This window comes from Acomys russatus, chromosome 17 (assembly GCF_903995435.1).
Source record: "Acomys russatus chromosome 17, mAcoRus1.1, whole genome shotgun sequence".
In the NCBI taxonomy this organism is placed as follows: domain Eukaryota; kingdom Metazoa; phylum Chordata; class Mammalia; order Rodentia; family Muridae; genus Acomys; species Acomys russatus.
In genome coordinates this window covers 44,465,570-44,493,553 of record NC_067153.1, presented here as the reverse complement: position 1 = coordinate 44,493,553, position 27,984 = coordinate 44,465,570, and the positions used below count along the sequence as shown (strand labels likewise).

The 27,984-nt window shown below is 50.0% G+C and overlaps 1 protein-coding gene across 1 annotated transcript; it reads right to left on the bottom strand.

The window, feature by feature from the left end:
- On the bottom strand, positions 1-27,931 carry L3mbtl2 (L3MBTL histone methyl-lysine binding protein 2). The gene is made up of 18 exons (XM_051159359.1): positions 27,925-27,931; positions 21,331-21,446; positions 17,337-17,574; positions 15,760-15,893; positions 14,261-14,384; positions 13,606-13,685; positions 10,325-10,442; positions 10,027-10,161; positions 9,449-9,537; positions 6,015-6,246; positions 4,958-5,034; positions 4,590-4,694; positions 3,204-3,351; positions 2,686-2,768; positions 2,136-2,370; positions 1,665-1,730; positions 930-1,040; positions 1-120 (listed from the first exon to the last, which is right to left on the bottom strand). Exons 1-18 carry the CDS (start codon positions 27,929-27,931, stop codon positions 8-10), a joined length of 2,211 nt encoding a protein of 736 aa, XP_051015316.1. The 3' UTR covers positions 1-7.
- Between the last annotated feature and the right edge of the window lie 53 nt (positions 27,932-27,984).

The following is a 27,984-nucleotide window of genomic DNA, read 5'->3' as shown; positions in this document are numbered from 1 at the left end:
GGAAGTTTCAGTTGTCCGTCTCTTGCTTGATGCTCTCAATGGGGAGAGGCAGCTGTGGACTGGGTGACCTGCCTGGCGAAGGGATGTCCTGGTGTTCCTCCTTCACACGCACTGCAATAACTGGGGAGAACAGAAGTGAGTGTGTACAGGAGTGAGTGTGTACAGGAGTGACAGGCAGCTTGGGGGTGAGGGGAGCTGAGTAGAGAAGCTGGAATCCTTCAGAAAGGGCGTTTGTGGGGAGCCTAAGTGGCCGGCCACCTCCATCCTCCTCTGCACCCTCCCGGAAGCAGCAAGACTGCAGTTACAGCCAATGAGATGGCTCAACAGACAATGGCATTTGCAGCCAAGGTGACAACAGAGGCTGGTCTCTGGGACCCCTATGGTGGGAGAGAACCAACTCCTGAAAACTGTCCTCTGATGGTTACATGTGTGCTATGGCACACGCGACCTCCCTATACATAAGACTACAAGTTCAAACGACCCCAGGAATATCCTAACCAGGAAGACTATGCCAGATATCTGGCATCTGCCAACCTGCACCCACCCTGGTGAGCACAGGGTAGTTAGAGGCAGGAAGGACTGCTCAGCTCAGAGCTGGGTGGGGTGCTAAGCAGGCTTTCTAGTCCGGTGGTTCAAAACTGTTTGGTGTCTGGAAAATCCCCTTCCAACTTGACTTTTTTTGTTTTGTTTTGTTTTTCGAGACAGGGTTTCTCTGTGTAGCCTTGGCTGCCCTGGACTCGCTTTGTAGACTAGGCTGGTCTCGAACTCACAGAAATCCACCTGCCTGTGCCTCCCAAGCGCTGGGATTAAAAGCGTGCGCTACCATGCCCGGCTTGACTCTATTCTTTTGTGTCCAGGTAGAGGAGGAGAGAGTCCACATCTGAGAATAGAGCAGCCTAGCCCTACCCAACCCCTCCATCAGCTCTTACTGTCATCGGGAACTGGCTCCGAGACTCCCAGAGCCTGCAGGTTTCCCTCCAGTAAAGGCTTCTTGGAGGCCTGCCTGAGGGGCCGAGCCTTGGTGGATGGGACCCTCTTTCCTAGGAATAAAAACAAACCTAGTGTTAGTGCTAGCAGGCGCTGGGGCTCAGGGCATCAATTCTCAGTACCCCTCCTTGCCCAGGTGCCTGAGGTCGAAGCAGCTGTGGCTGTTAGTTTTCAATCTCTCTTTCTCTGGGTAGCCCTGGCACATTCAGGCCCCCACTTTGAACAACAGTCTCAATCCAAATGACATTCCTGCCCAGGGACACCTAGTCCCTGCTTTGCCTCACTGCAAAACGTCCTCTTCTCCACCTGGTGGCCATGTTGTGCAACCACCGTTTACACCTTAGTTGAGAAAGGCTTTGTCACCTCCCTTCTGTCCCCTCCTCTTCCAGCCCCATAATCAGATGCTCCACAAGGGGTGGAGGTAGAGCAGCTTGGGGCCAGGGCTCCTTCCTGTCTCTTTCCTCAGAACCCAGCAGCTGCAGGCTGCTTTGGGCAGATCCCCTTTCCCACTCTCTGTCCCTCAGATCTCAGCCTGTTCCTCTGCACACGCTACATTCCTATTTGTGCTCAGGGTTCCCTAAGGCACATGGTCCCCACTGAGCAAGTTCCCGGAGGAGGAGGAGAGGGACCACAAAGCGGCACCTGGGGCCAGTGCTTGGTGTTGGGGCTTCACTCACGTTTTTTACCAAACTGTTTCTTTTTCTTCTTTGTGGCTTCCTTGCCCTTCTGAGGTGTGTTTGGCTCTAACGTTTGAAAGAACAAAAGAGATGAGAAGAGAGTTCTGAAAGGGCTTAGGGCACCTCCTAAAAGACCCTTGGCCCTCATATATGGAGTACTCCAAAAAGAGAAGGCCGAGTTGGACATTGAGGAAGGGCTGGAGAACAGCTCTCCTCTCCACCTGTCACCAGGGGGCATGCGGCCCAGGACACAGTGGTCAAGATGAGAACAAGCTCTGCAGGGCAGGGTGGGGGAGACGGGGAGTGGGGGGGGGGGGGGGGGGGCTCAGGAGCACAGCGGGAGGACAAGCATGCTCTGCTCAGGGCAACCTGGAGACTTCTCAGTTTCAAGCTGGAGGACTACGATGGGCATAGTCTCCCTCCCACCCTCCCTCCCTCTCTCCCTGCCCCTCATCCCTCCCAACAGCTAACCTGCAGACACAGGTGGCTGGAGCTGGTAGCCAGTGAGCTCACACCAGCCGACAGGGTAGATGTCCGGGGACTCGCAGTCCACCCACTGGTCATACTCGTTGTCCCAGCCATCAAAGTGGATGCTAAGGAGCCGATGTACCACTCGCTTCACGGTGGCCACACAGATGAGCCGCGGCTCCATCAGGTCCACAGCCTCCAGCTTCATGCCCACCTTGAAGCCATGGTTGGGGCAGTCCTGGTTGGGGGAGGAAGGCAGTTGCTTAGCTGTCAGTGCTAGACTGTAGCAGGCTCGCCCAGGCAGAGGGGCCACTGGAGAAGGTTACTTCAGACGGCAACCCCACTGCACTCAAGTGCCAACCCCTCTGTGGAGAAGGGACTATGGTACAGTGCAGCCCAGCAAGTATCCATGTCACAGACTTTCCTATTAGCAGTTGATCCCACCAGTAAAGACTCAAATGAAGGGGGCTGAAATTGCCACCACTGATGTCAGCAGGCAGAGCCAGCCCCCCAGCTGCCACCGACTCTGACTCCAGCGCTGGAGTCCCCTCACCATGTTGAAGAGTCTTGCTGGGGCTGCTTTAGACTTGGTCCTCGCTAAGTAGCTCTCCCAGTCAAAAGGCTGTGTCTCATACCCTGGAGGGCGGAACATTTAGATGAGAGGAAGGAAGAAGCACAAAGAAAGCCGGGTCGGTGGTGCACGCCTGTAATCCCAGCACTCAGGAGGCAGGGGCTGGTGGAATCTCTGAGTTCGAGGCTGACCCGGTCTCCAGGACAGCCAGAGCTATACAGAGAAACCCTGTTCAAAGCACAAAGTAGGAAGTGGGTCAAGGGGAGGGCTGCTGGAGTCACTGAGCTGGCTGAGACCCGGCCTACCTGCAGGTGCCCTGCTCCCCAGGATGACACCTGCTCCAGGACGGTCCTGTTGCTCAGGTTGGGAACTGCCCTAAGACATAGGAGTTCTGTTCACCAGCCCAGGCAGCGTTAAGACAGTTAGTGGTGGGTACAGGTGCCAGTCCTCTCTCTCTCAGGCAAGGCACCACACCTCAGGGATCTGGGCTGTAGCCTTACCTTTTGGGGGCGTGAGCTCAATGTCATTCTTTTGGCAGAAGGTGGCTGGGAAGATGGCATGGGAGGAGGCGTGGTAGCAGAACCAATCTGAGCCATCTGTGGAGGGGCCCCCATCCACAGAGATCATCAGGTAACCGTCCAGGAGAACCTAGAGGAGGGGGTGGCAGGATGGCTCAAAGGGTAAGAAAGAACACTTGCTGTCCAAACATGACCTATGTTTGGTCCCTGGTACCCACACAGTGGAAGGACAGACCAACTACCAGATTGTCCCTTGACGTCCATGGGCATAAAATAAATAAATGTAATTAAAAACAAAACAGCCCTAGGGGAGGGTATAGAGAAATAGATAGCATTGTGCCAATAAGTGCAGACCTTCACCAAGTAAGGTGGTTATGACTGGACAGTTGAATTCTGCCTTCAGCCACAATACCTCATGGCATCTAGCAGAACACCCAGTCCTCAGGAACATGCACTTAAAGGATAATGTACCCTTTCCACTGGCTGCCTGACCCACGTGAGCCAGGTCTGCACCTGCTTTGCTGCCCCCCAGTTCTCTATAAGTAGGAACATGCGGCTGGGCATGGAGCAGGGAGATGGACAGTGTTCTTAGGCGGCTGGGCATGGAGCAGGGAGATGGACAGTGTTCCTAGGCTGCTGGGCATGGAGCAGGGAGATGGACAGTGTTCCTAGGCTGCTGGGCATGGAGCAGGGAGATGGACAGTGTTCTTAGGCGGCTGGGCATGGAGCAGGGAGATGGACAGTGTTCCTAGGCTGCTGGGCATGGAGCAGGGAGATGGACAGTGTTCCTAGGCTGCTGGGCATGGAGCAGGGAGATGGACAGTGTTCTTAGGCGGCTGGGCATGGAGCAGGGAGATGGACAGTGTTCTCAGGCAGCTGGGCATGGAGCAGGGAGATGGACAGTGTTCTTAGGCGGCTGGGCATGGAGCAGGGAGATGGACAGTGTTCTTAGGCAGCTGGGCATGGAGCAGGGAGATGGATAGTGTTCTTAGGCAGCTGGGCATGGAGCAGGGAGATGGATAGTGTTTTTAGGCAGCTGGGCATGGAGCAGGGAGATGGACAGTGTTCTTAGGCTGCAGTGATGACAGCTGTTAGCAGCAAGGAGCTGGGCTGAGGCTTTGGGCACGCAAAAGAGATGCCCAAAGGGGCAGTATGGAGCCTGTACCTGACACAGGACAAGGCTTAGATACTTAAGTTTCAAGCCCTAGCATGAGGGTAGGATCTGAGTAAAAGCAGGAATGGCTGCCCTCCACCACCCAGAACTTAAGTGCAACATGAGCAGCCAATGTGGAAGCCCCAGGAGCCTGGCAGTGGGAGCAAAGCTCCATGGCAGCCATGCTGGAGGCGGGCAGAGTGGCCGAGGCTCACCTTGCAGATGGTTGCTACACAGATGTTGCCCAGATTCAGAGGGTCAATGGCCTCCAGTTTCATTCCTTCCTCGAACCAGCCACCTTCTGTGTAGACAGCTCGGACCTTAAAGGAATGAGGCAACTGGGGATTCAGGGGACGGCAGAGGACTCCTTCAGACGCTGAGGCCTGGGATGGAATCAGACGGCAAGGGACAGAGCTACGGGGTGTGGTGGCGCCCACCTATAATCCCAGAACTTAGGAGGTTCTCAAGCAGGTCAGTCAAGGACTGTGGGACAATCTTTTACAAAAGAGGGAGGGACAGTCCCAGGGAGGAGCCAAGGAAGGGCTATGGCCAAGAGGAAAAGTGCCTGCAGGCTGTGCCTCACCTTCTTGAAGAGGTAAGGGACAGCATCACAGTAGATTTTCCGGAACGTAGGGTGATGAGACGCGTCACATCGTCTCTCTTGGGGTGATAACAGAGAAGAGAGGAGGAAAAGGGAGCTGAAGACAGCCAGTGGTTATCACATGCTTCCCCAGGGGCATCAGGACCAGTGGTTATCACATGCTTCCCCAGGGGCATCAGGACCAGTGGTTTATCACATGCTTCCCCAGGGGCATCGGGACCAGTGGTTATCACATGCTTCCCCAGGGGCATCAGGACCAGTGGTTATCACATGCTTCCCCAGGGGCATCAGGACCAGTGGTTATCACATGCTTCCCCAGGGGCATCAGGACCAGTGGTTATCACATGCTTCCCCAGGGGCATCAGGACCAGTGGTTATCACATGCTTCCCCAGGGGCATCGGGACCAGTGGTTATCACATGCTTCCCCAGGGGCATCGGGACCAGTGGTTATCACATGCTTCCCCAGGGGCATCGGGACCAGTGGTTATCACATGCTTCCCCAGGGGCATCGGGACCAGTGGTTATCACATGCTTCCCCAGGGGCATCGGGACCAGCGGTTATCACATGCTTCCCCAGGGGCATCGGGACCAGTGGTTTATCACATGCTTCCCCAGGGGCATTGGGACCAGTCAGCACACAGGGTCTGGACTCTATGCCAGGAGCATCTAAGCTATATCTTTTTGTTTGTTTGTTTTTGTTTTTTCCAGACAGGGGTTTCTCTTATAGTCCGGGCTGGCCTGGACTCTCGTTGTAGACCAGGTTGGCCTTGAACTTACAGAAATCTGCCTGCCTCTGCCTCCCAAGTGCTGCGATTACAGGCTTGTGCCACCACGCCTGGCTCTGAGCTACATCTTGACTTTGCTGTTCACAGACTGAGTTAAGTGGCCTGAGTCATTGGCCTCTCTGACCCTCAGCACTGTCACTCGCAGGGCAGCGAAGCCAGTTCACCTCACTGCACTACTGTGAGGTACAGCAAAGGTCCTCCTGAGATTTAGGGAGGCTGAGCCTGGACTCACACCAGCCCGGGCTCTACTCACCTGACATCTTGATGCCGTGGCCGACACGCCGTGACCAGCCTACTGGGTGGATCAGAGGACTCCACATATGGCACCAGAAGTCATCATCATTGTCACCATCCTCATAGAGGAGCCGTAGGCGTCCCCCAATCACTGTGTCCACCACAGCCATGCGGGTCCGTGACACCTGGGTCTTGTCCACAACCTCCAGGCGCATGCCCTGCCGGAAGGGGTACTTCATGCTCTCCACCATCTGCAAAGACACAGGAGCTCTGTGTCAGCTACAGCCCTGACGTTCCTGCTGCTAGCAAAAGCCCAGTGTGGTGGCCACACCTTTAATCCCAGCACTCTGGAGGCAGAAGAAGGCTGAGTTCCAGATCAGCCTGGTCTACAAAGTGAGTCCAGCACAGCCAGGGCTGCACAAAGAAACCCTATCTTAAAAACAACAACAAAAAAAAAACCAAAGCAAACCAAACGAAAGGTTGGCACAGGAGAGGCCGGAGAGATGACTCAGCAGTTAAGAACATTGGCCCTGCCAGATGTGGTGGCAGACGCCTTTAATCTCAGCACTCAGGAGGCAGAGGCAGGTAGACCTCTGTGAGTTCGAGGCCAGCCTAGGCTACCTTAGAAGTTCCAGGACAGATAAGTGCTAGGTAAAGAGATCCTGTCTCAAACAACAAACCCCTAAAACACGACAGTACACTGGGTTTGGTGGTTCCTCCCTGTAATCTCAGCACTTCAAAGGCAGGATTAAAAATAAATTCAAGGTTAGGCCTGCCAGATAGTTCAGTGGGTAGAAGAACTTTGCTGCCACACCTGAAGACCTGACGTCAATATATCTGGTTGGGTATCTGAGGTGCGCTGGACTGAAAGGCCCATTCTCCAGCAGCTCAGGAGCCAGCAGGTGCAGCTGTCCATCTGTAAGCAGTGCCTCGCCTGTGACGGCCCAGTGTCTACTCTACCTTTATGTTTCAGAGTTGGGTACCACACTGTCCAACCTCTGCCCATGCAGCTACAGCTCAAAAGCCACTGTCTCTGGAAAGCTGTGTAAAACCTGCTTCTCTGAGAATGTATGCTGCCAGCAAATACCACACTTCCTGTACCCTGCTGGGATGCCATCCAGCCTCATTTGTCTACTTATTTACTTATTTATTTGGTTTCTGAGACAGGATTTCCCTGTATAGCCTTGGCTGTTCTGGAATTCACACTGTAGACCAGGATGACCTTAAATTCAAAGATCTGGGAGCCTGGAGAGATGGCTCAGCCATTAACAGCACTCACTGGCTGCTCTTCCAGAGGACCCCAATTGAACTCCCAGTACCCACATGACAACTCATAACTGTCTGTAACTCCAGTTCCAGGGGATCTGACACCATCACACAGAATACATGCAAGCAAACAACAATGCATATAAAAATAAAAATAAGCCGGGCGTGGTGGCGCACGCCTTTAATCCCAGCACTCGGAGGCAGAGGCAGGCGGATCGCTGTGAGTTCAAACATAAATAAATAAATAAATAAAATAAAATAAACTACCAGGCTTTATAAAAACAAACAAACAAACAAACAAACAAAACCCCAAATATCTGCCTGCCTCTGCCTCTCCAGTGCTGGGATTAAGAGCGTCTACCATAGTGCTGCTTGAAGCTTTATTTTTATCTGTATGTATCTGCATGCATGTATGTGTGGGTGTCTATGGAGGCCAGGAGCTGGTGTTGGGTACCCTGGAGATGGAGTTGCAGGCAGTTCTGAGTTGCTTGATGGGGCTGGGAACCGAACTCCAGCCTCTGGAAGAGCAGCAAGTATGTTTAATCACTGAGCTATCGCTCTAGCCCCACCTAGTTTTTTGGTTTTTTTGTTTCCTTTGGTTTTTTGAGACAGGGTTTCTCTGTGTAGCCCTGCTGGCCCCGGACTCAGTCATCCCACAGCCATCTGCCTACCTCTGCCTCCCGAGTGCTGGGATTAAAGGCATATGCCACCACAGCCTGCTGGTTTTAAAAACAGAGTCTCATTACATAGCCCTGACTGATCTGGACTCAATATAAGATCCAACAGCCACTTGCCTTGACCTCTCAAGTGCTGGAGTTAAAGGCATGTGCCACCACGACTAGTTCAGAGTGCTTCTTTACCAGCACATAACAACATGTCTGTGTGAATACTCTGTGTTGGTTAGTTCTATGTTAACTTGATATAAGCTAGAGTCCTTTAGGAAGACAGATACTCAATTGGCCAGTGAGCAAGCCTGTTGTGCATTAAAAAAAAAAAGATAATTGATGTGGGAGGGACCAGATCATTGTGGGCAGTGCCATCCCTGAGCTGGTGCTCCTCGATTCTGTAAGAAAGCAAGCTGAGCTGGGCGGTGGTGGCACACACCTTTACTCCCAGCACTTGGGAGGCAGAGGCAGGTGGATCGCTGTGAGTTCGAGGCCAGCCTGGTCTACAAAGTGAGTCCAGGACAGCTAAGGCTACACAGAGAGACCCTGTCTCAAAAAAAACAAAAAAAAAAAAGAAAGAAAGAAAGAAAAGAAAGCAAGCTGAGCTGGGCACAGTGGCGCATCCCTTTAATCCCAGGGCTACACAGAGAAACCCTATCTTGACAACTCCCTCCATCGCCCTCCACAACTCCCAAAAAAGAGAACAGACGGAGCAAATCCTGAGTGAGGCTGGTAACTCGTATCCCCCATGTCATGGCCTCCGCTTCAGTCCCTGCCCTGACTTCCTTGGATAATGGACATGATGTAAAAGTACCAGCAAAACACATCCTCTCCTCACCAAGCTGCTTTGTGGTTATGTGTGTGTGTGTGTGTGTGTGTGTCTGTGTGTGTCTGAGTGAATGTCTTCACTGTGTGTGCAGGAGCCTGGGTAGGTCCTCTGGAATTAGGGTTTGCTTGTGAGTCACCATGTGGGTGTTAGGAATTGAACCCTTGTCCTCTGGAAAATGCTAGAAGCAAGGGCAAGAATCTGGGGGATTTTAAAATCCAAAAGATCACAAAAGCAACATGACCAAAGTGGTGGACCAGGATCTTAGCAGGGAGGCAGGTGGCCAACCACCTGAGGCAGTACTGGGCTGAAGACTGACAGACAAGAGGTCACAGGAGAGCACTGCCAAGGGGGATAGGGTGCTCTTCACAGTGCTAATACATCCAAGGCCTAGGCCCCACCCCAAGAACCACAGAAGCAAAACAAAATCTCTGAAATGAATCATATGAAGGACAGAGAAAAAACGGGAAAGGAAGGGAAGGACAGGAGGGAGGGGAGGATGAGGGAGGGAGGGAGGGGAAGATGAGGGAGGGAGGGAGGGGAGGAGGAGGGAGGGAGGGAGGGGAGGATGAGGGAGAGAGGGGAGGATGAGGGAGGGAGGGGAGGATGAGGGAGGGAGGGAGGGAGGGGAGGATGAGGGAGGGAGGGAGGGAGGGGAGGATGGGGGCGGGGGATGAGCTGGGAACCTAGCCATACCTTGATGTGGAAATCTGCAGGAAGCGTCCTGGAGCCCACCAACCGCTTCATGAGGTAGCCTTTCCAGTCTGTAAACTTGACATGGATGGCTGCAAAGACACCCACAGGAACTGGTGGCATAGACCGACAAGACCTTCACCAACCCAGAGATCAGCTGGAGGCATGGACTAGTAAGTCCTGCCACTTCAAGCCAGCGCCAACTTCATCTTATAAAACCTACTTTTCCAAAGGACAAGGGTTCAATTCCTAACACCCACATGGTGACTCACAAGCAAACCCTAGTTCCAGAGGACCTCCCCAGGCTCCTGCACACACAGTGAAAACATTCACTCAGACACACACACACACACACACACACACACACACACACACACCAACAACAGGCCCTGTAATCCAGGGACTTCTCAGCTGGGTAGGGGAAGGACCAGGAAGGCAAGCACGTTTTGTTCTTGGGCTACATTTATGACAAAAGGTTAGACTTCTGCTCAGAGCCCTACAGGAACTGGCATGGGGAGGTCTTCCAGTCAGTCGCCCTGACATGGGAGGGAGTTCCAGAACAGGCGGGCTCATTAACTTACTCCGCGGAGGCACCAGGATCTTGCTGTTGATGGCACACCACCCAATGGGGTGGACATCCACAGTCCCCAGGTTGCACCAGAAGTCATGACTGGCGTCATTTTCAAAGCCTTCGTATCGGAGCAGCACCCGGTACCCTGAAAGGCAGGACAGGAGGACCTGTGAGGAAGAGACGGGGAAGGTGCATTCTCGGGCTTTCTTCCTTCTCTAGCCGTCAGATTTTCTATTTCCTACTCCAGGACCTCCTCCAGGCAAGTGGGGTCCCTGACACACTGCCCACCAACTGGACATGCCACCCACCGGCTGCCTGGATGACAGAGGCGATCCAGTACACCCGGCTGGGGAGCACAGCATCACTGTTGAGGACTTCCACTTTCATCCCCTTCATCACGTCTTCCCATTGGTCATAGAGAGGTACCTGTGTGGTGATGAGAGCATTGAAGGGGCTGAGAAGCTAGCTGCCTCAGGTGAGGGCCATCTTGTCCTCTACATCTTACCTTCACAGGTCATGCACTGTGCAGGAAATTAGGAAGACATGTTCACTGTCCAGAAACATGGGATGGCAGGGTGCCATCAGGCAGAGCCATGGGTGCCTGGATACCTGTCACCTTGCCAGTCGCACAATCGTGTCTGAGCACAGGGTTATCCCCTTAGCACCATTCACCCTAGATCTCACAGAGCCGGCAGAACACAGCCCCTAGACTGTGCTCCTGCAGACTCTACCCATTCCCTTCCTACTGGCAGCTTCTGGCTTCCCTCCCGGTGCCTAATTCTCAATTTGCTGCCAACAGGAACTTGGTCCTCCTGTGGGAAAAGCATCTGTCTTCACTGCTCTCACAACAGGGTTAAGCCTGCGGCAGTCCACCTCCCTAGGCAGACAGGTGCACAGACTGGGGAAGCGTGGCGAGGCCCAGGCACACACGGAGAGCCCTTTACAGAGCATGCTGAATCTTGGGTTAAATATGACCTAATTCACCTGCAATAAAAATTCTAGGTCTAGGGGCTGGAGAGATGGCTCAGCGGTTAAGAACACTGACTGCTCTTCCAAAGGACCCGGGTTCAATTCCCAGCACCCAGAGGGCAGCTCACAACTGCCTATAACTCCAAGATCTGACACCCTCACACAGACATACATGCAGGCAAAACACCAAGGCACATACAATAAAAATAGATAAAAAATTTTTTGATAAATTATTTTTTTACAAAATTCTTGGCCTAAAGAATTTTGGGGCAAAGGAGATTGCTTTCTCCTCCTCCAGAGAAGATACACGTTCATTAGTAACTCAGGGCAGGGCATAGTAGGACCAACCTGTCATAGCGCAGGGCAAACGGACAACCTAGAAGGCCAGGCAGCTGTCAGGTCAGAAGACAGCCTCAGGGAGCCTTCTCCCCAGCTTTAGGAGATGGGATTGAAAAGCAAAACACAATAAACCAAAACGAACCAAAAACAAAAAAGTGGGCTTGATGGCTCACACTGTGTACCAGCATGACTGCTCTCAGCCTCGGCTGTTTACATAGTGAGTCCCAGGCCAGCCTGGGCAGCAATGTGAGACCTGTCTCGAACTAGACCTGCTGTAGGTATTCTCTAGGCTAGACTGGCACAGGTACAGCTGCTGGGCATCAAGCTCACCCAACACATCCCAACAGGCCCCTAGCCCTTCCTTCTTCAGGAAGAACTGGACAGGAGTGCTCCCCCCGCCCCACCCTGTGCTCCTTTGTATAAGAAAGGTAATAGGCAAGGGCTGAGGGTGCAGCTTGGTGGTATAAAGTGCAAGCAATTCCTAGTGGCAGAAAAAAAAGAGAAGGAAGGAAGGATGGAAGAAAGGAAGGAAGGAAGGAAGAAAGGAAGGAAGGAAGGAAAGAAAGAAGGAAGAAAGGAAGGAAGGAAGGAAAGAAGAAAGGAAGGAAGGAAGGAAGGAAGGAAGGAAGGAAGGAAGGAAGTAAAGAAGGAGGTTCCTGAGAGTCAAATTGCAGAAAGCTGTTCATGGTGTCACATACTTGTGATTTCAGCTCATGAGAGGTGGAGGCAGGATGACCAGAAGGTCAAGGCTATCCTCAGCTATATAGCAAGTTAGAGGCCAGCCTGTGATACATGAAACCCTGCCTCAAAATAATTAATAATAAAAAAAAATCAAAACAGGCTAGATATGGTGTCTTTTAATCCCAGCACTAGGGGGCAGAGGCAGGAAGGTCTCTGTGAGTTCCAGGACAGCCTGGTCTACTAGTCTACATAGTGAGTTCCAGGACAGCCACAGCTACACAGAGAAGCCCAGTCTCCAAAAACCAAAAACTAAAAAAAAAAAAAAAAAGAAAAAAGAGTGCAGGATGCTCAGCAGTTAAGAGCACTGACTGTTCTTTCAGAGGACCTGGGTTCAATTCCCAGCAACTACAAGGCAGCCAACAACTGTGTGTAACTCCAAGATCAGACACCCTCATACAGACATACATGCAGGTAAAAACCAATGCACATTAAAAAAAGAAAAAAGATGCCAGGCAGTGGTGGCGCACGCCTTTAATCCCAGCACTAGTGAGGCAGAGGCAGGTGATCGCTGTGAGTTCGAGGCCAGCCTGGTCTACAAAGTGAGTGCAGGACAGCCAAGGCTACACAGAGAAACCCTGTCTCGAAAAACAAAAAAAGAAAAAGAAAAAAGAACCAACCAAACCCTCGGCACCCCGCCCCCAAACAAACAAACAAATATAGGGCTAGAGAAATGGCTTAGTAATTAAGAGCACTTGATGCTCTTACAGAGGACCAGGGTTCACTTTCCAGCACCCACATGGTTGCTTAAAACTATCCACAGAGCCGGGCCTAGTAGTGCACATCATTAACCCCAGCACTCTGGAGGCAGAGGCAGAGGCTGTGAGTTCAAGGCCAGACTGGTCTACAAAGCGAGACTAGGACAGCCAAGGCTACACAGAGAAACTCTGTCTCAAACAAACAAACAAACAAACAAACAAACAAATAAGCCATCCACAGAACTCCACTTCTGGAGGATCTGATGCCTTTTTCCGCCCGACACAGGGTTTCTCCGTGTAGCCTCGGCTGTCACAGAACTTGCTCTGTAGACCTCAAACTCAGAGGTCCATCTGTCTCTGCCTCCGGGTTGGGATTAAGGTGTGATCCACCACCATGCAGCCCTAATGCCTTCCTTTTGCCCTCTATATGTGCCTGGTACACGCACCATTACATCTGGCATATATATGTATTTGTGAATCTCTACATATAACATGTTTTATACATTTATGTCTGCACATATGTGTGTGTGTATGTGTGTGTACGTGTGTGTACGTGTGTGTGTGTGTGTACATGTGTGCATCTGTGTCTACATCCCAGAAGAGAGTATAGGATCCCATGGCAATACAGGAAGAGATGGTTCTGAGGCACTATGTGGTTGCTGGGAATTGAACTCAGGAACACTGGAAGAGCAGCCAGTGCTCTTAATCTCTGAGTACCTCTCCAGCCCTGTAGATAAAGGGAGATTTCCTGGGAATGGCCACTGTTCTCAGGGCCTCAACTGAAGGGTATGGGAAGCAGTGAGCAGGCAGCCTGGGCTGTCCCTCCCTCGCTGGAGGGCACTCACGTGTTTAAAGCAGCTGACCGGAGCAGCCTTGTAACTGTGATCCTTCAGGAACTTCCCCCAGTCGAACCCTAAGACCAGAGCTGTAGGACAAAAAGGAAGAGCTGAGGCAGGGTGTCTACAACAACCAGGCTAGGACAAAACCCAGGGCTGGAGAACAAGCCCCTCTATTACCACTGTGGCCGCCAGGACTGTGAAGCAGAGGGGCTCCCAAAGAGAAGCTTCGGTCCCTTCTTGCCACACAGAGAAGGGCACTCAGACCTAGGGTTCAAGCCCTCCTCCTACACCCAGTCACGGGCCACACCCAACCAGCCCGTGTGGGAAGAGCAGCAGCCCACCACCTGGCTGCACAGTGCAGTTCCAGCCTCTTTGGGGCACCAGGTAATTTGCTCAGCTCTCACTATGTCTGAATAACTGAGAGGCCCTTCCACCTACTCCACACACCCTGGGCCTCCCTGCACCAGGGAGAGACAGCATGGAGACAGATACAGAGAGAAACAAGGCAGCTAACCTTTGGTTTCTGGGTGATGAGGGAACCAGGCAGTTGAGGGCCACTGAAAGAACTGCCTAAGGTCATTCCCACAAGTGCCAGCATGTAGTGACAGTTCACAGTGGGCCTGGATCCCCACCCTGGTCCCCCATCCCAGGATTGTCTCACCATCTTGCCCTGTTGGTGTCCCGTCTGCTAGCTGTCCTGTGCCCTGGGCGTGGAGGAAGGCTCCGATCTTGGCAGACCAGGCTGCCTTGTGCAGGACTTTGGCTTTCTTGGTGGGTGGCTTTCCCTGGACAGCAAGAAGAAAAGTGTGTAGGCTGGCGGCTATGAACCTGACTCTGTTTCTATTCTGCCTTGGTTTTCTGAGATACGGAGGCCCTGGAATTTGCAGCTGTTGGGCTCAGCCTCCTGAGGGCTGGGGTTCTAGGCACTCGCCATCATGCCAAATGAGAAAGTACAGCTTGGCGGGGACTGCAGAGGCCAAGGTCCTGGTCCACTACCCAGCCTCCTTTGGGCTTGAGTTTCTTCTGTAAAAGTAAGGATGAATGGTGACACTCAGGAGATGATTACAGAAGATGGGGTTGGCAGAGCTACAGACGATGGAGAGACATAGTCACTCGGGCCTTGGACTTCACCCTGACATTTTCACTGTGGTCCACCCCATGCTCTCAGCTCCACGGAGAGCTACAGCTGAGTGGCTGCACAGGGGCCCAGGACTCTCCAAACCCACAGGCAATATTCTGTACATGTGAATGTCCTAGAAGGCTGGCAAAAACCCTATCTTGAAAACAAAACAAAACAAACCAAACAAAAAACCAGGAGCGATTCTCAACCTGTGGGTCATGACCCTTTGGGTTGAATGACCCTTTCACAGTGGTCACAGATCAGATATCCTGCATATCAGATATTTACATTACAACTCATAACAGTGGGGGCTGGAGAGATGGCTCAGCGGTTAAGAGCACTGACTGCTCTTCCAAAGGACCCAGGTTTAATTCCCAGCACCCACATGGCAGCTCACAACTGTCTGTAACTCAAAGATCTGACACCCTCACACAGACATACATGAAGGCAAAACACCAATGCACATGAAATAAAAATAAATATATTATTTTTAAATAAAAATTCATAATAGTAGCAAGATTACAGTGATGAAGTAGAAATGAAAACAATTTTATGACCACGTGATGGTGGCACATGTCTTTAATCCCAGCACTCAGGAGGTAGAAGCAGGCAGATCCTTGAGTTCAAGGCCAGCCTGGTCTACTTACAGTGAGTTCCAGGACAGCCAAGAGACAGGGAAACTGTCTCAAACTTCCCCTCCCCAAATTTATGGTCCAGGGGGTCACTACAACATGAGGAATTGTATTAAAGAGTTGCAGCCTTAGGAAGGCTGAGAACCACTACTTTAAACACACCAAAAGTTAAACCAGGCATGGTGGTGCACGCCTTTAATCCCAGCACTCTGGAGTTCAAGGTCAGCCAAGGCTACACAGAGAAACTCTGTCTCAAACAAACAAACAAACAAATATCAAAAGGTTTTGAGCCAGGCATCATGCATCTCAGATGACCTCTAGGAATGAGTCCCTAAGCTGGACAAGCCTCCCATGACATGATGGCTCCAGCTCAGCCTCCAGGCCCCAGTGTGGAGTGGCTGCTCTCACCTGTAGTCTAGCCAAGATACTGGCTTTCTTGGAGTTGGAGGAGTAGCTCCTGGAACATGAGACGCTGCAGAACCTCTTGGTCTTTGAGAAGAAAGCTTCTCTTGTGCCCACGATACCACACATCTCACATACCGCTAGGAAAAAAGCGCAGTATGTAACTCCCTGACATAGAAACTTTTCTTTTTAAAGAGTTATTTATTTATTATTTTGTATAGTGTTCTGCCTGCATTTACACCTGCTGGCCAGAAGAGGGCAACAGATCACATTACAGATGGTTGTGAGCCACCATGTGGTTGCTGGGAATTGAACTCAGGACCTCTGGAAGTGCAGTCCATCTGCTTAACCTCTGAGCCATCTCTCCATTCTCATGACATAGAAACTTTAAGTCAAACAAAACCACGGGCTCCTCAGATCCTAGAGCACTGTGTCAACCATGTGCATGTTAGGCGATGAGGTTGACAGGGTGAGAGGAGGAGGTGGACAGTGTATGGAGCTCTCTTCCAAGAGTAAAGTCTCACTATATGTGGCACTCAAACTTGTAGGCCCTCTGCCATCAGCCTCTCCGGCAGCTGAGGCTACAAGTGGGTGCTACTCCATCTAGCCACCTAAGCTGATACCTGGTGTCCCTTGGCTCTGTATCGAGAGCCAGGGGTAAGGGCCTGGAGACCCACATGAACAACTGGAGAATGTGGCCGACAAGTTAGAGAGGAAAATGTGCTGACATCACTTAATTTGCAGCTCTTTGTCCTCACAAGGAGCAGGTGCACATGCTATGCTCGCCTGACATGACACCAGTTCACATAAGGAGCCTTCTATAAACAGCACTGCTGCGGGAGCTTCCCAAGGCCTGGGCATCTGAAGCACTTTGTCAACTCCCAGGTGACTCTAATCTGCAACCAGGGTCATGAAGCAGTCCCTGAGCCAGCTGCTCCCTCTAATGAAGTTCTCAGATTCTAAGAGAAGGGCTGGAAGAAGACAGAGGGAGAATGATGAAAAAGTGAAAAGGGGGGCTGGAGAGATGGCTCAGAGGTTAAGAGCACAGGCTGTTCTTCCAGAGGTCCTGAGTTCAATTCCCAGCAACCACATGGTGGCTCAAACCATCTATAATGCGATCTGGTGCCCTCTCCTGGGATTCAGACACACATGCTGGCAGAGCACTGTATAAATAATAAATAAATCTTTAAAAAGAAAAAATGAAAGAGAAGCCAAAATGAATGGTAGGTAGGAAAGCCAACCCCACCGGCCAAGTGTTACTCCAGGGTATGCGTGTGAAGGAAAGGGACAGGCTGTGCACACTACGGCCTGCCTCTCTTGTGCCGAAGTGCTCACACCACTGGGTGTCTCACTGTACTCACACCTAGATATAGGGACGCCCAGCCTACTCACACTGATGTAATGGACCCTAACTAGTGCTGAATAACACAAGAGAATTATGCTTTGAAACTAGTCTGCAGGAGAGGAAATGACCCTTGAGGACAGTCCCTGAGACATCGGATGGCCCTGCCCACACCATCGCCCGTGTCCACACATCCCTCCCGACTCCTCTCCATCTTCAGGGACCCTGTGAAAGCAGGCACCTGGCTCAGAACCACTGCCATCCAGGGAGCGGGTGTTCCCGGGGGTGAACAAGTGCAGGGGTGAGGTGGGCAGCTCGCCTGCTTCCCTGTCGTCATTTTCTGCTTCACTTGACTCCTCCAGATAGGAGCTGCTCTCGCTGCCCGCGCTGCTGTTGTAACTCCGGAAGCTATCGTAGCCCCCGAAGAGCTCCAAGTCACCCTCCTCCTCTTCTTCCATAGGCTCTGAGGACGGCGTCTCCTAGTGGAAGAATGGCATGTGCTTGGCTTGGGAGGAGATGCTGCAAGCCTGCTAATCCACCCAATGTGAGTTGGGGATTGGAACTTTGGTTCTCTAAATAAGCAGTAAGAGCTCTTGCCTGAGCCAGGCGTGGTGGCGCACGCCTTTAATCCCAGCACTTAGAGGCAGAGGCAGGCGATCTCTGTGAGTTCGAAGCCAGCCTGGTCTACAAAGCAAGTCCAGGACAGCCAAGGCTACACAAAGAAGCCTTGTCTTGAAAAACCAAAAAATGAAATAAAAATAAAAAAGCCCAAACAAACAAACAAACAAACCTATGATAAGGTAAAATGTTATAAGTTGAGGAGTTGGTTAAGGGCAGTTGTTGCTTTTGCAGAGGACCCAGGTTAGATTCTCAGCACCACACAGCAGCTCACAATCACCTTTAACTCTAGTCCCAGGGGGGTCTGATGCTCTCTTCTGGCCTCCTGGGCACCAGGCATGCACATGGTGCAGAAATACATGAAGAAAAAACGTTTATTATTTTTTTTACTTTTTAAAAAATTTTTTTTGTTTATTAATTTTTTAAAAATATAATGCTAGGAGCTAGAGAGATGGCTCACTGGTTAAGAGCACTGGCTGCTCTTCCAGAGGACCCGGGTTCAATTCCCAGCACCCATAAGGTGGCTCACATCTGTCTGTAACACCAGTTCCAGGGGATCTGACAAACTTCATAAAAATGTACATAAAATAAAATTAAATACATTATTATTATTTAATAATAATAATAATAACAATAATATGCTGGGCGATGCTGGCACATGCGTTTAATCCCAGCACTCCTGGAGGTAGAGCAGGTGGATCTCTGTGAGGCCAGTCTGTTCTACAGAGAAAGCTCCAGGATAGCCAAGGCTACACAGAGAAACTCTGTCATGAAAAATCAATATATACAATCTGAATATATGTGTGTGTGTGTATATGTACACATATGCACACCTTAAACCTCAGCAGTCAATGGCAGACGTGTCACTTTGAGTTTGAGGCCTGGTTACACAGCAAGTTCCAGGTCAGCCAGGACTACACATGTAATCTCTCTCTCTTTGGTTTTTTTGTTTTGTTTTGTTTTTTTGTTTTTCGAGACAGGATCTCTCTGTGTAGCCTTGGCTGTTCTGGACTCGCTTTGTAGACCAGGCTGGCCTCGAACTCACAGCGATCCGCCTGCCTCTGCCTCCCGAGTGCTGGGATTAAAGGCGTGCGCCACCACGCCCGGCCTCTCTCTCTCTCTCTCTCTTTCTTTCCTTTCCTTTTTTGTTTGTTTGTTTGTTTGTTTCAAGAGAGGGTTTCTCTGTGTAGCCTTGGCTGGCCTGGACTCACTTTGTAGACCAGGATGGCCTCGAACTCACAGCAATCCGCCTGTCTCTGCCTCCCAAGTGCTGGGATTAAAGGCGTGAGCCACCATGCCCGGCTCTCTTTTTCTTTTTTGAGACAGGGTTTGGTTGCGTAGCCCTGGCTGTCCTGGATCTCGATCTGTAGAATGGGCTGGCCTTCTACTCAGAGATCCGCCTGCCTCTGCCGCCTGCATACTGGGACTAAAGGAGTGTGCCACCACCCAGCTAGTAGACCTTCTTTTAGAAAAAAAAGAAAGGGCTGCCGGGCGTGGTGGCGCACGCCTTTAATCCCAGCACTCGGGAGGCAGAGGCAGGTGGATCGCTGTGAGTTCGAGGCCAGCCTGGTCTACAAAGCGAGTCCATGATGGCCAAGGCTACACAGAGAAACCCTGTCTCGAAAAACAAAAAACAAAAAACAAAAAAAAAAAAAAGAAAGGGCTGGCGAAGTGGCTCAGCTGTTAAAGGCTAGGCTCACAACCATAAATATAAGAGTTTGGTTCCCAGCTACCATGGCTGTCTCTCCAGCCACTTAAAAAAAAAAAAAAAAAAAAAAAAGATAAAGAAAAAAAGAAAAAGAACCAATGGGTCTGGATACCCTAAAGGAGAAGCAGAAACTGGGCAGCATTCTCATACTGGCAGCTTGGGTACAGAGCAAATATCAATTTCAAAGTACAGTGTCTACTGAGTAAATATTGCTTTCATAGCAGTATCATGTCAAAAGAACTATGCAAGTGACTAGGGGTCTCTACAATAATGTAGAAATCTCCTAAGCACCTCAAAAAAACATGCTGGGTTAGAAGGTGTTTGAAAACCATACTTCACAGTTCATTATGTGGATACCCACATGATTTCAATTCAAAAACAAATGCAAGGCTGACAGTGGCACTGTTACTGCTGCCTAGCCCATTGTCCCTTAGCAATGTATTCAATAAACCTCTTTTCTTCCTGAAAGGGAGAGAAAAAGCCTGAGAAAAAGTGGGGCCCAGACTACCCAAGGAGGCTTCGCGTCCGAGGACACGCAGATAGTGACTGTATGGGGGCATGTACCGCAGCTGTGAGTTTAGCCCTGACCTGGAATCAGCTATAGATCCTAGGGCAAGTCATTTCACTTCTGTGGGACTCTATTTTCTAGGCTATGACAGAAAAATGTTGGCTCACAGGATGTGAGGTAGAGACGAGATGCTGTATAAAAACCTACCCAGCATGCAACAGAAGAGGGGGAAAGATGACAAAGATAAAGAGAATGAGGCTTTGGGCCAGGGTTCAAATACCGCCCCCGGTGCTTCCTGGCTGTATGAGCCACAGCAAGCCAACTCCCGTGAACTCAGTCTCCACAAAATGAGAACAATACCACTACTTAGCAATACACTCAAAACAGCGCTCCGGAAAGGTTGGCAATAATTACCGCTTGGAAAAGGAAAGGGACTTCAACTGCAAAGCGCAGCGGGTCCCCGGCTGTTGCCCCATGTTAAAGGTAGAGCACCGTTTTGTAAAAAACCGGCACACTCGGTGCCAACCTCTTGCACTTTCCAGCTGTGTCAATCCAACAGGCTGGTTTAACCCTTCACTTAAGAAAATGGCTGTGAGGCCTGGTGGCATTCAGAGGAAGGACAGCAGGTTACCAAGAAGAGGCTTGATACCCTGTGAGCATATACAGGGGGAGGTAATCCCCCTCAGGAACAGTCATAGGGGAGGGGAATAAGGGGAAAATGGGAGGGGGGAGGAATGGGAGGATACAAGGGATGGGATAACCATTGAGATGTAATATTAATAAATTAATAAAATATATTAAAAAAAAAAAAAAAGACAGCCGGGCGTGGTGGCGCACGCCTTTAATCCCAGCACTCGGGAGGCAGAGGCAGGCGGATCGTTGTGAGTTCGAGGCCAGCCTGGTCTACAAAGTGAGTCCAGGACAGCCAAGGCTACGCAGAGAAACCCTGTCTCAAAAAAAAAAAAAAAAAAAAAAAAAAAAAAAACCAAAAAAAAAAAAAAACCAAAAAAAAAAAAAAAGAAGAACATGGCTGTGGGTACGCTGGAAGGCCAGCACGTGAACGCTCCGGGAGTGTTAATAATCAACTCCAGAGCTCCATTTACTTCCCGCGTGGAAGCGACAGGCCGCACAGTCCCTAAAGCTCAGGACCACGGAACCAAGACAAGCGGAGTCACAGTTCTGAGCCCAGTTTCCCAGCCCCTGTTTAGGGAGGCGTTTCCTTCCTTCCTCCGTCCCCGGACCAAAAGGAAACCCGGTGGCTTCCAGGCAGGACTAAGCTCCCTACCTCAGTTTACCAATCCTGCAACCCTCCGGCCCCAAGGCGTCGCTAAAACAGCGCGTCCGCCGAGTGAGGGGTTCGGGGCTCCCTTTCCCGGCAGGGTTGAATCCTTTCCCTCTTACCTCGGTGGCCCGCGGTTTCTCCATGGTATCAAATTCAATTTCCTTAACCGTCACCAGGCGCAGGAAGCCATATTGCCCTCGCCGCTCTCCGAGAGTGTGCTCATTGGCCAACTCGCCTGAGCCGCGGACCAATCACACCGCAGGAGATAGGAAAAGCCGGTTCCGCGCTCTCCCGCGCCCCGCCTCCACTGAGGAGGGGCTGGGTAGTCTGGGCGGTTATGGGAGTTGTAGTTTTGTCTAGGATGCACGAGAAGGGGCGTTGTCTTAGTAACGGGGAAGTATCCTGGAGAGTTCTTTTAACATTGTATTCTGTAAACCAAATTGCAACTCTTCCGAGCACCTAGGATGGACGCGTCCAGCAGCCAGGCAAAACTTCGCACCCTCCCCAGGTAGAAAGTTAAGATGCTCTTGTACTGGGATGCCTAGCAGAAATGGCTAGTCCCTCTTTCACTTAGGCATTCAGCCATCCTCTGGAGCCTGGTTGATCTACCAGGAGCCACACCTTAAGAAAACTCCCCTAAAGCTGGCCTGTTTTTCACAGAGCCTCAGTTAGTGGTAGGCGCTCACGAACCCCCTCCCACTCCGTGCTGCGATGTCGACTGGCTTGATCTAGTGCAGATCTTACACAGACAACCACAGCTGCTGTAGTCACGAATGCAGGGGTCCTATCGTATCCAGAAGATACGGTTTAGCTCTAGTCTCATAAAAATTCATCAACTCTTCTCTGAGAGTTCCTGAGACCCGAGGGGGGCGGGGGGCGGGGCGGTTGTGTGTGGTTGAGCACACCATTAACACTCGTTCTCTCTAGTTGTGAGTTTTCGAAACCTATCGGAATTTAGTGAGGTTATTTTGGCAGGGGTGTGCGCGCGGGGGGGCCACGCGGGGGACAAGAGGGGGTTGGGATGATTGAGCAGAGTTTGTTTTTTTGAGACAGTGTCTCTCACTGGCCCTAGAGCTCACTAGTTGTTGAGACTGTGTGGCCAGCAAGTCCCAGGGATTTGTCTGTGCCGCTATCCCCTGCACTGCTTTAACAGGAGTATGCTGAGCCAGGCATGGTAGCGCACGCCTGTAATCCCAGCACTCGGGAGGCAGAGGCAGGAGGATTGCTGTGAGTTCAAGGCCAGCCTGGTCTACAAAGCTAGTCCAGGACAGCCAAGGCTAACACAGAGAGACGTTGTTTTAAAAAAAAACAACCAACCAACCAAACAAACAAACAAACAAACAAAACCAGGAGTATGCTGTAGGGTAAGCGCACAACTTTCACAAGCGTGCAGAAGAAGATCCATTCCAGGTTGTCACGTTTAGATGGAAAGGGTGTTATTGACTGACCTCTCTCTTTTTTTTTTTTTTTTTTTTTGGTTTTTCGAGACAGGGTCTCTCTGTGTAGCCTTGGCCATCCTGGACTCACTTTGTAGACCAGGGCTGGCCTCGAACTCACAGCGATCCGCCTGCCTCTGCCTCCCGAGTGCTGGGATTAAAGGCGTGCGCCACCACGCCCGGCTCTTGACTGACCTCTCATCCCAGACCTGAGTTTTCACCTTTAATCCATACAAATGATTTTTTTTTCCTTTTCTGGTGCTAGGGAATGCATATCAGATCTCAGACACGCTAAGCAAGAGCTTAAATTCGAGTTGCATTCTAAACCCTACAGAAGTGACGCCTTCATTCCCTTGCCTCTGACTCCTAGCAGCTGGGCTGGAGAGACAGACGCCTCATTAGTTAAAAGCACTGGCTGCTCTTGCAGAGAAACCGGTTAGCACCCACGCTGGGCTGATCGCTGAACTCTGGGCTCTTCAGGCACCCACACTGTCACACACACACATGTATGCACGCATGCACATCACCTATACATATTAAAAACAGAACAAGACGACAAACCTCCTAGGGCTCATCAGTTAAGAGCACTGGCTGGCTGCTCCTGCAGGGTTCGATCATATGGTGGCTCATAAACATTAGCATATAAACAGCTTCACAAGCCTCCCTCCAGGCTGCCCGCCACAGGCCAGTTGTATGCCAGACTATAAAAGGGCTAACCTGCCACCTTGTCTGCCTCTCTCTCTCTCTCACTCCTGCACTTCTCTCTTGCACTTTCTCTACGGGCACCCCTCCTGTCCCCCATCATGACTCATTAAGGCCCCAACTCCTCTCCTCTTCCCTCCTCCCCAAATATATCTCTCCATGTTTCTGTTTCCTGCAGTCTCCTGTTTAATGACAACAATAACTATCTCTAATTCCAGTTCCACAGTCTTCTGGCACAGACATACATGTAGACAAAACACCCATACATAAAATCATAATAAATTTAAAAGTCAAAACAAACCCCACAAACCCTTCTAACTTCACTTTGGATTTCAAATAAATTCCTTGAGACTCAGTGACTTGGCCTGTGTTCTCTTTCCAGCCTTCACACCTTTGCTTAGGTACACATCTCTTCTTTCCTTGGACACTGAGATTGAGTTGACTTGCAAACTGAGAACCAGAGATACAAACTGGATGAGACATAGTTTCCATAAAGTGAATACCTGTAGGCTCTGTTTCTTAATTAAACTTTATTATACAACCCAACTAACTTACACAAGAGGGAAAAAAGGTTAAAGGGAAAAAAGAGTGAACCTTCCGGTATACGTTCCACGGGACAGGTCCCTAGGTGTCTCTGGCCTGTGTGCTGGTCTGGCCTGTTCGCTGATCCTCCTTCCTATCCACGGGCGCTCAAGCACGGTCTGAACTAGCTGCTGCTCTCTCCTCTCAGCCTGCCTGTCTCGAAAAATAAAAAAATAAAAGAAAAGAAAAAGAAAAACAATAGTCCAGATGGAGTCCCCAGGTCTGCTTCCTGAATTCCAGGCCCAGGATGGCTCCCCCCAGTCTATCTCAAGGTTAATCTCAGGAAGTATCCCTGGTGTGTTCAAGGGTAAAGCCCATCAAGACTGCTTTCACCTGTGACAAAGCTTACAGTCCTTCCCGCAAATACCTTCCTATATTAAAAGGTCACTCTTGCTGGTGGCACACGCCTTTAATTCCAGCACTTGGGAGGCAGAGGCAGGTGGACCTCTGTGAGTTCGAGGCCAGCCTGGTCTACAAAGTGAGTCCAGGACAGCTAAGGCTACAAAACCAAAGGCCCGAAAAGCAAAAAAACAAACAAACAACAACAAAGAGTCCTGTCATTTTTATTGACAAAAGTGGGTTTCTTAGATTATATTTCTTAGTTCTCCATATTTCTTTATTTTCTTTCTTTAGTTTTTCAAGACAAGGTTTCTCTGTGTAGCCCTGGCTTTCCTGGAATTTACTCTGTAGACCAGGCTGCCCTCAAACTCACAGAGATCTGCCTGCCTCTGCTCCCCAACACCCCCCTTCCCCCAGGGCTGGGATTAAAGGCATGTGCCACAACACCTGGCTTCGTATAAAAATCTTTAAAAAAAAAAAATCTTTCAAAAGCAAAGATCACTCTCTGGCCAAGGCTGCCTGTAAACCAAATGGAAGATGGGGCAAGAGAAACAGCAGGAAGGCCACTTAGGGACTTCCTGCAATAATACTGGTGAAAGACGATGGTGGCTCAGATCAGGGCAGAGGCTGAAAGTGTGAGAATAGTATGGGTGGGGCAGGAGAGGAAGGGATCTAGAGTGCATCTCAGGCTGAGCTACAATGTAACCCCCCCCCTTTTTTTGTTAATGTAAGGCCGTTTTAAAAAAGGGAAAGTAAAGGCGGTGGGGATGCGGACCTTGAGAGGGGTTCAGTGGTCAAGAGTACTTTATGCTCTTTAGAGGAACCCAAGTTCAGGTTTCATATCAGACAGCTCACAACTGCTTGTAACTCCACTTTCATGTGCTCTAATGCTCTCGTCAGGCCACCACAGTCACCAGGCACAGGTAGCATACACTTACACAATCACACACATTATTTAAAAAAAAAAAAAAAGGGCCAGGTGGTGGTGGTGACACACTTGATTTCCATAACAAGCTCCAGACCAACAAGGGCTACAGAGTGAGATCCTGTCTCAATAATGTTAACAGTAATGTAATAAATAATAATAAACCTTTTTTGAAAGAAGGGATAATAGGAAGGGCCGGGAAGATGGGTAAGCAGGAAAAAGCACTTTCAGAACAAGACTGATGGCCTGAGTATGATCCTGCCAACTGCCAGAAGTGCAGTGTGGCACATACATGCCTGCGTGCAGCCACATATGTATGTACGTACATACATACATACATACACACACAATAATAAGCACTAAACAAATAGGGAGCTGGCACGTAGTTCAGCCTTGGCTTTCACTGTGGTGGTGCAAACCTATAACCTCTGAACTGGAGGATGAGAAGGTTCAGGGCTAGCCACAGACAGCTACTTGGCAAATTCAAGGCCAGCCTGGGCTATGTGAGACCCCATCTTAAAAACAACAACAAAAGAATTGCCCTTGGCCTGAGACACCTACAAAACAGTAGAGCAAAGATGAAAAGACAGTTGGGCTCAGTGGTTAAAAGCATTGCCTTGGGGCTGGAGAGATGGCTCAGCTGTCAAGAGCACTGCCTGCTCTTCCAGAGGTCCTGAGTTCAAGTCCCAGCAACCACACGGTGGCTCACAACCATCTATCATGTGATATGACGCCCTCTTCTGGTCTGCGGGTATATGTGCAGGCAGAGCACTACATACATAACAATGAATAAAACTTAAAAAAAAAAAAAAAAAAAAAAGTACTGTTCTGAGTTTAATTCCCAAAAACAACATGGTGGCTCACAACCATCTATATTGGAATCTGATGCCCTCTTCTGGTGTGCAGGTGTATATGAAGGCAGAGCACTCATACATTAAAAACAAAACAAAACAAAACAAAACACTGCTGGGACCCGAGGACCCAGATCTGAAAGTGGAAGCCCTGAAGCTGGGGACATTTTCCCATCAAGTCTGAATGGGTCAGAAAATCCATCAAACACTGTTATCTTTCTAATATTAATGTGTTTCATCCCCCAACTACATGAAAACAGAAGCCCGAGCTTTCCAATTTCATATTTGGAAAAGGAGAGGTGGGTCCCCCATGACAGGAACCTTACCTAACTTGAAATGAATTACGAATTCAGTTGAGACGTTTTTTTTCCAAAACAAAGTTTCTCTGTGTAGCCTTGACTATACTGGAACTCTCTTTGTAGACCAGGTTGGCCTGGAACTCACAGTGATCCACCTGCTTCTGCCTCCCAGTGCTGGGATTAAAGGCGTGTGCCACTACGCCTGGCCCCAGTTGAGACTTCTTAATCCCATTTTTCTCTATAGCTCCTGTGTCAGGGTACTACTAAGGTGCTAGTACTACTAATGTGCTACACACATTTTGAGGTCCTCTTAAATCCAACATAATGCCAGGTGAATACTGATGAAAACAATTAGGTGGCGGGACATGGTGCACGCCTTTAATCTCAGCAATCAGGAGGCAGAGGCAGGTGGATCGCTGTGAGTTCAAGGCCAGTCTGGTCTGCAAGGTGAGTCCAGGACAGCCAAGACTACACAAAGAAACCCTGTCTTGAAAAACCAAATACATACATACATACATACATACATATTATTATAATCAAGCTGTTAACTCTGACCTATCAGAGCTTCAGAGCCGACTCAAAAAATTGAACTGCAACCTAAAGGGAAGTTGTACAACATATTAAAAGATGAAACCATATGTTAAAGGGAAGAGGTGTGGGCTGTAGCACTGTCCGATCATATTTTGATTTAAGGGGTTGAACAAGGGAGTTTCCACCAATCAGGATAGAACTTGGTTCCTGGGCCTGGAAACATGAACTCTCTGACCCTTCCAACAAGTTGGAGAAGTTGTCCCCAAGATGTCTGAACTCAGACAATTGTCTCCTCACAACAGAAGCTGTTCAGCTATTGGGAAGTCCCCTGCTCCCCTAGGGCCTGGGATCTTGAGCTTAGTTTCTCCCTATGATTAAATGGAGTCTAAAACAAAGTGGTAGTATTTAGACTAAATTTTTTGATAAAGGGTTTCTTTGTGTTAACAGCGATGGCTGTCTTAGACTGGCTTTGTAGACCTGGCTGGCCTCAAACTCATAGGGAATCCCTCTGCCTCCCAAGTGCTGGGATTAAAGGCGTGCAACCCCATGCCTGGCTACAAATAATGTTTGTTTGTTTGTTTGTTTCGAGACAGGGTCTCTCTCTGTTAGACGTGGCTGTCCTGGACTCACTTGGTAGACCAGGTTGGCCTCAAACTCACAGTGATCCACCTGCCTCTGCCTCCTAAGTGATGGCATTAAAGGCGTGTGCCACCATGTCCAGCCCCAAATAATGTTTTATACAGGACATAAAGCTCTTGAACTCAAGGCTGGAGAGATGGGGCAGTGGTTAAAGAGGACCTGGGTTTGAGTCCCAGCACTGTTGCACAACAGCCTCCTTGAAGTTTATTTGTTTATTTATTTATTTTTGTTTTTTGTTTTTTGAGACAGGGTTTCTCTGTGTAGCCTTGGCTATCCTGGACTTGCATGCAGACAAAATACCAACGCACATTAAAAAAAAAAAGCTTCCTGAAGAGTGTCTGTGGGAGGGATCTCAGGATGGCTGCTAGCATTCTGCTTCAGTCTGCATGCTTGTGATGGCACTGATTACCTGCCATGGGGGTTGTGATCCTGCCCAGGGCCATATGAAAGGACAGACAGACCCTCCAGT

Excerpts from the sequence above, each read along its gene's own strand:
- L3mbtl2 (XM_051159359.1), bottom strand. Across the intron at positions 15,894-17,336 it reads TGGCAGTGGTTCTGAGCCAG|CGGTATGTGAGATGTGTGGT; the intron begins GTGCCTGCTTTC and ends CTTTTTTCCTAG. Across the intron at positions 14,385-15,759 it reads GTATCTTGGCTAGACTACAG|GGAAAGCCACCCACCAAGAA; the intron begins GTGAGAGCAGCC and ends CTTGCTGTCCAG.